Source organism: Rhipicephalus sanguineus, chromosome 5 (genome assembly GCF_013339695.2).
Source record: "Rhipicephalus sanguineus isolate Rsan-2018 chromosome 5, BIME_Rsan_1.4, whole genome shotgun sequence".
NCBI lineage: Eukaryota > Metazoa > Arthropoda > Arachnida > Ixodida > Ixodidae > Rhipicephalus > Rhipicephalus sanguineus.
The window spans coordinates 121533482-121540542 of NC_051180.1; the positions used below are offsets into that span (position 1 = coordinate 121533482).

The window sequence follows — 7061 nt, forward strand, 5'->3', positions numbered from 1 at the left end:
TGGTTCATGCAGATGGGAACTGTGAAGGAATTTATGGTAGAGACAAAGTGAAGAAATGCGCCGACGCACAGCGAGCGATGGAAGATTGGATAATGCTTTTAGTGACGTAACGCTGATGTCGTATGAATACGAAGAATGAATGAAGCGAGCTGCACGGTTCTGAACTGATTCTATTGCGTTGATGACATATGCTTGATGCGGATCCCAAATAGCGGACGCATATTCTAACTTAGGTCGTACAAGTGATGTGTAGGCAAGTAATCTTACGTGATACGGAGCACTCTTGAGGTGACGTTTTAAAAGCCTAAAGTTTTATTAGATGATAAAATGATGTTTTGAATATGCGTACGCCAGATCAAGTCGCTAGTTACAGTGACACCGAGGTATTTATAAGAGTTAGTCGATTCCAGGTGCTGGCTGTTAATTGTGTATGGGAACTGGAGCCGATTACCGCTGCGTGTGAATGAGATAGTTTTGCATTTAGTTACGTTTAATGTCATTAGCCAGTCGGTGCACCACTGGTAAATGTTTGCAAGATCATTCTGTAAAGTTATCTGGTCAGAATTGGTTAGAATGGTTCGGTAGATAACGCAGTCATCTGCGAACATACGTATGGTACTAGTTACATGCAAGGGTAAGTCGTTTATATAGATTAAAAATAGTAGCGGGCCCAGAACGGACCCTTGTGGTACACCTGATGTTACTGGAACAGGATTGGATAGGTGGTTATTTACAACGACGTTTTGTGATCGATTAGTAAGGAACTCGGTTATCCATTTTAAGACGGTGGGATGTAAATTTAGTCGGGCAAGTTTAGCAAGCAATCGTTGGTGAGGCACCTTATCAAACGCTTTAGCGTAATCAAGAAAAATAGTGTCAGTCTGCACGTTAGTATCAAGATTGGCATGAATGTCATGTAAGAAAGCTGCCAGCTGCGTTTCACACGACAACCCCTTGCGGAAGCCGTGTTGTGAAGGATGAAAGAAGTGATTGATGTCAAGAAAATTTATTACGTGTGAGTAGATGACATGCTCCATGATTTTGCAGGGGACGCTTGTAGTGAGATTGGGCGGTAGTTTAGTGGAGAGTTTTTATCACCTGACTTGTAGACCGGAACGACCTTCCCTATCTTCCAGCCACATGGAATGTCTCCTGAAGAAAGTTACTGTGAAAATATTAAGGCAAGAAAAAGTGAGGCGCTTTCTTTCACGTTTTTTAGGATTTTGGAGTTAATTCCATCTATGCCAGCAGATGATGACAGTTTCATTTTTTCTATTACGGCCATGATTCCGTTCGCACAAAAATTGATTGCTGGCATTTCAGGAATATGATTGAAGCGAAGCGAAGGTATGGGGGAATGTATGTTTGGTTCTTCAGTAAACACAGTAGCAAATGTAGTATTGAACATATTCGCACAATCCTCGTCAGTGACCGCCTCTCCAGAATCATTGGTTAGTACAGGTCCACGCGGTGTGTCAGCCCTAAGTGTTTTCCAAAACTGTCTGGGGTTAGTTTGCAATAGCTTCGGTAAGTGTGTACTATAAAATGAGTTCTTCGCTTGACGTAGGGCTACGAGATAACCGCGGTCAGCCTCACAATACCTGTCCCATGCATCTGGTTGTCCTGTACATTTGGCAGATCGGAATAGGCGTTTCTTTTTATTTTCAGGGCGTTTTAAATTTTTCGTAAACCATGGTTTATGGCAAGTGGTTGTGAAGCTAACTTCGGGTATAAATTTATCGGATAGCTCTGTCAGCTTACCGCTAAAGCGTATCCAATTCATATCCACTGTATGTTGATGCAATGTTTCCTGAAATGTGGGGAAGAATTCGCTGAGACCTTCGTTGATTGCCTCATAATCACCTCTGTCATACAGATGAATAGTTTTCTTGCTGGTTTCTCGTTTGAGTGGTTGAAAAGAAAAAGTAGCATGAATTGTCTTGTGGTCGCTGATTTCCTGTAAGTAGTGAATGTGTGACAGGCTTTCGGGATTGTTCGTTAGTATCAGATCCAGGATATTGGCTGTATCTTGCGAAACACGTGTTGGTTCCGTGACAAGTTGAGTCATGTTGAAGTACATATCAAGGAAAGCATTGGCTTCGCCTACACCTGTCGATGAATGCAAATTGTTAGTACGCCAGTCTATTTGTGGGAAATTGAAATCGCCGAATAAAAGTATGTGTGCGTTTGGATGGGCAGACGTGAGCTGGCACATGACCTGATTAAGTTGGTTGCAAAACTCGGAAGTAGCGCGGGGTGGTCGGTAACAAACGCCTAGTAATATGTACTGAGGACGTGCCTGAATAAGTACCCATAGCGTTTCTAGTTGCGTCTTAGCATTTATCACTGAGCAGGATAATTGCTCGTGAATAGCGATCAGTACACCGCCACCGCGAGTGGACACGCGGTCATTTCGGTACAAGCGGAAGTGTGGTAATTCTGACAAAACCTCATCATCGCTGATGTCATCAGTCAGCCATGTCTCGGTTAGTATCAGTACATTACTTTCAGAGGATAATACAGTACTTGATATGGGTTCCCGTTTGGGAAGAAAACTACGAATATCAGTGTAAACAGTAGAAAGTAAAAGAGTGTTACTAGAAATAACAAGAGGTGTCGCAATATTCCGCCGCCGCCTCGACTGCTACGATAGTTCTTTGATAGTGTTTGATTTATCATCGAAGATGTAGCGTTTTTGATTTATGTGCAGCGTTTTAAAGTGGACAGAAAATGGCTTGTTCTTGCTTCTCGCAAACGCAATTAGTTGTTTTCGAGCACTTTGGACGGAGCGTGAGAAGTCTTCACCTATGCCGTAACCTGTCCCCTTGAGCTTGCGACCATTTGATAGTATTGCAGTTTTCGTTTTATGCAGAGCAATCTTCGCGATTATAGGCCGGCAGCGACCAACTGAATGCCGGCCGAGACGATGCGCGCGTTCAATATCTCTTGGTTCCAGGTGCACCTGTAAGTTATCGCGGCAAAGATTTACCACCAGGTGCTCCGACTCGGCGAATGTTTCAGATGCGGAAGGATCTGGTATGCCATAGAAAATTAAGTTATTTTGCCTCGAGCGATTTTCAGCGTCATCAATACGGCCTTCTAACGCAGCGATTCTGCAGGCCGTTTGCTCCGTGCTAGTGCGCATGATCTCCACTTCCTTTCGAAGTGGTACCAAAGATTGATAATGAGTTTCAAGATCTGTTAGTCTTTTGTTGAGCTCGCTAATTGTTTTATCAGTGTTACCGAGCTGAGCTCTCAAGCCCTGGACATCTGCAATTAGTTGTGTTTGACCGGCTGACAGTTTACGCAACTCAGCAAGAACGTTCTCAGAATTGGAAGGACCAGGGTTAGTTTCAATATCCCGAGCCAGAATTAGTAGTGCACGAATTACGTGGACACACTCTGCAATAATAACCATACAGCACTGCAGGCTTGGCAGCTGTACCAGAAAGTAATCACCAGATCTTTTCGAAAACATATCGTAGGGCTCACCAACCTGCATAGCGAGAGCGAACTGATTAGTGATCCGTGCAGTGGCACAGTCACCAAGCCCACAGCGCTCCGCTGAAGGTGCTTGCTCTTTTATAGATGACGGGCTTGTTGCTGTCGACGATGATGCGACCGTCCAGGCCTGGTTGAGCTCAGCTGCCCTGGTTCCCTCTTCTGGTTGATCCAGGCACTTGTCGATGGATAGGAGCTGAGCGCTGCCTTCGTTGGCTCCCGGACAGCTGAAGCCGCATTCCGTTGATGTTGCCGATGCCACATGCGCAAGCGCAGGCAGCAGCAGATGAACAAACACGTAGCGGACCATCTGCATAGCGAGAGCGAACTGATTAGTGATCCGTGCAGTGGCACAGTCACCAAGCCCACAGCGCTCCGCTGAAGGTGCTTGCTCTTTTATAGATGACGGGCTTGTTGCTGTCGACGATGATGCGACCGTCCAGGCCTGGTTGAGCTCAGCTGCCCTGGGTCCCTCTTCTGGTTGATCCAGGCACTTGTCGATGGATAGGAGCTGAGCGCTGCCTTCGTTGGCTCCCGGACAGCTGAAGCCGCATTCCGTTGATGTTGCCGATGCCACATGCGCAAGCGCAGGCAGCAGCAGATGAACAAACACGTAGCGGACCATCTGCATAGCGAGAGCGAACTGATTAGTGATCCGTGCAGTCGCACAGTCACCAAGCCCACCTGTGAAATTGAAATTGAATGTGAAATTAAATGTAACAATAAGAGGTACGAAACTAATGTGGCTAGGAAAGCTATCCAGATGACAAAGTAATCAATGCGCCCCTCAGTAATCTAACAGTAGCAAAGCTATAAGGAGAATGTCCGAGAACAAAATGGCACAGGCTTAATTAGTTTATCCCTTTATCCCTAATTAGTTTTCTATGTTGCTCTAAGCCAACATTTCCCTCTCGAGGTGTCTTCATAGCAACATTGACCAGCAAAATAATTTTAGGATAGGTTGTATTTGCCACATTGTGCAACCATACAGAACTCCTGGAAAATGCCCAAATGGCATCTCCAGCAGAAGCTACTCGGGCATAGAGCGAACCAAGCTGCCCCAAAAAATGTGTTTAGAATGTTGGCTTTATTTTGGTTCACTTATAAAGCTAGACTTTGGCCAGAAGTTTTAACATGTGAAGTTCGTTTGCTGTAGTAGTAGGATGGACAACCGCTATGGTCCGTTGTATTCAATACTTCTACCTCAAGGAAATGCAGCCAGGAATTGTGCTACTCACCTAAACATTCCATTCAGAATCCATGAATGTTTTGTCAAACTGAAGACTTTTGGGTTGACCTTCCTTGCTTTTTTGTCAGCCTTGCTTCCATGATCTAGGTTAACACCAAAAGTGCCCTGTACTAAAAGCAGGAAGAAACAATGCTAAATATTGCAGTAATGAAGCTGCTCATGAGCTTGTACTCAGATTCATAGTATTTTCCAAAATACATTCCAAAAGGTCTGCAGGTTCTAAATGTTGAAATTTGGTGTCTCAAGGCTTCCATAAACGTTGTTTACACAGAGTTTGCTCTTTCTTAGAAATCACCCAATCTAGCATAAATGTTAACCACTAATCTGCAGCAAAGTTTCACTGTACGAGTATTGATTTTATGCTGCAGCAGTGGCTTAGTGATTAAAGCATCTCCCTCACATGCGGATGGGGCGAGGTTCGATCCCCAGTGCGGCTGGGCGTCCGCCAGTGATGCAACGGGTACAAGCTTCCCTTGGCCTGCTGCTCGGCATATCTGTGGTATATCTGGGAACACTTGGAAAATAGGTCTTATATTTCACCTTGAGTTCAGAAACATATCGTGGGCCATGGTCCTCTTTGGCCAAAGTTGCCTTTGCACCAATAATTTTTTCGTCATCCGCGGCACCATTACACTCTTGCCACGTTGCTGACTAGTTGCACGCACGCTCACTGGCACCATCTGCCAACTTGAATTTGAGGATGAAAAGACCTTAAGAAGAAGTGCTACATGATGGTGGGACGTCACTGGGACGTTAAACCCCCGACACCCCTCAATAAAGGCATAATCATTATTATGTAAAAAAGACGTCTCTTTACTGCAACAGCCTAGGAGATAGCATTCAGGACATGTAGTATATATTTATACACTAATACACCCACGGATATGTGGATTATGCGACTGTTGTAAGGACCTGATTTTTGTTTCAGCCCACGCTGAGAATGAGCATCGAGCATGAGCGAGAAAGTACCGAAGTTGGGTGCTTTAACTATGGAACACTGATGATAACTGGGAGCTTCAAATAAGGCACTCAGGGCAAAAAGTTGGCGCTCAATGGCAAATCATAGCGCCCTGAGATCGTTTTGTTATAAAAACGGAGTTTTTGTAAGCTAGAAAAGACAAACGTGTACTGAAAACGTCACCATTACCGGCTATCTCACAGGTGCACTGCAATAATTGTGGGTGTGGATCACAGACGGTGTCCAGGCTTTTACCGCCACTTATTTCAAAACTAAAGTCACGGGAACTATGGTCACGAAACCCTCATAGAAGTATGAGTTTGAATCAAATCGGAGAGTTTGAATCAAGTAGGAGGTCAGTATTTTTGAACAATTATCATAGTAAACACGTATTTTGACAAGAGTATGAAGTTGGGCATGTTGTTAATGCATAACTGATCACGTAGCGCATCACGTAGCGATCGTCCCTCTTTTGTCCAGTGTCAAATATTGCGCTACGTGATCAGTTACCTATCTTGCTTTCAGACAAACGTCCTCATGGTCAGAAAGAGACACAGGTCATTTTCGCTGACAATAATCATGTGTCCTTAGAGCTGCTTTGAAGTGCCAGGAGTATAGGTACAGCAGGCTACTATTGGGAGGTCTTTTCAAGAGAAAATCTGTAGGATGCTTGCCGATGCCACAGCAAGGACGAGACACCATCTTTGCAGATCCCTTGACACCAACATTAAAGAAACAATGCTGATGTTAGCAGCTTTTTCTTCTACAAAAAGGAGAAGAAAATGCTCTCCAGAATGATTTAAATACACACCTTTGAACAAATTCCAGAGTAGACTACAATCTTTCAGCATAACAGGCATGAAAGGAAAGATAGCTGGTGAATAACATGAAGAACACTGTAGTGACGTTCTCTAGCCGCTCCCAACACGTGACGATCAATAAGAAGGTACTCCTCTGGGTTCCACAGGTCACCACCTAGGGTTAAGAGCACTGACAATGAAATGACACTCTTAATAGTTGAAGCAGTTCCATTTTTCATTGCAGCATATATGTGCCATTAAATGCAGAAAAAAATGAAACTAGTGCTAATGAATTGTGCGTACTGACACGGCTCCTCTATGATATGCTGATGCAACTGCAACAAAATGATGCTAAGTGGCCTCAAATAAGATCAGTTTTTATTTCATAAATTTTCGTCACATTTTGGAGCTTTGAAGAAACGCAACGTATATTCCTCTGCTTAGTGTGCTAACAGAGGAGGTGCACATTTTGCAACTATACAACCATCTAGTGCTGAAATACAAATGTATTTTGATAATCTAGGTTAAATACAAAACCAATGAATTATTGAAG

General features: G+C 44.0%; 1 protein-coding gene across 1 annotated transcript; it reads right to left on the minus strand.

Annotated features, from left to right (window-relative positions):
* Positions 1-2644: 2644 nt before the first annotated feature.
* On the minus strand, positions 2645-3645 carry LOC119392946 (uncharacterized). Its single transcript, XM_037659847.2, has one exon. The coding sequence runs from the start codon at positions 3500-3502 to the stop codon at positions 2645-2647; it is 858 nt and encodes a 285-aa protein (XP_037515775.1). The 5' UTR covers positions 3503-3645.
* Positions 3646-7061: the final 3416 nt, after the last annotated feature.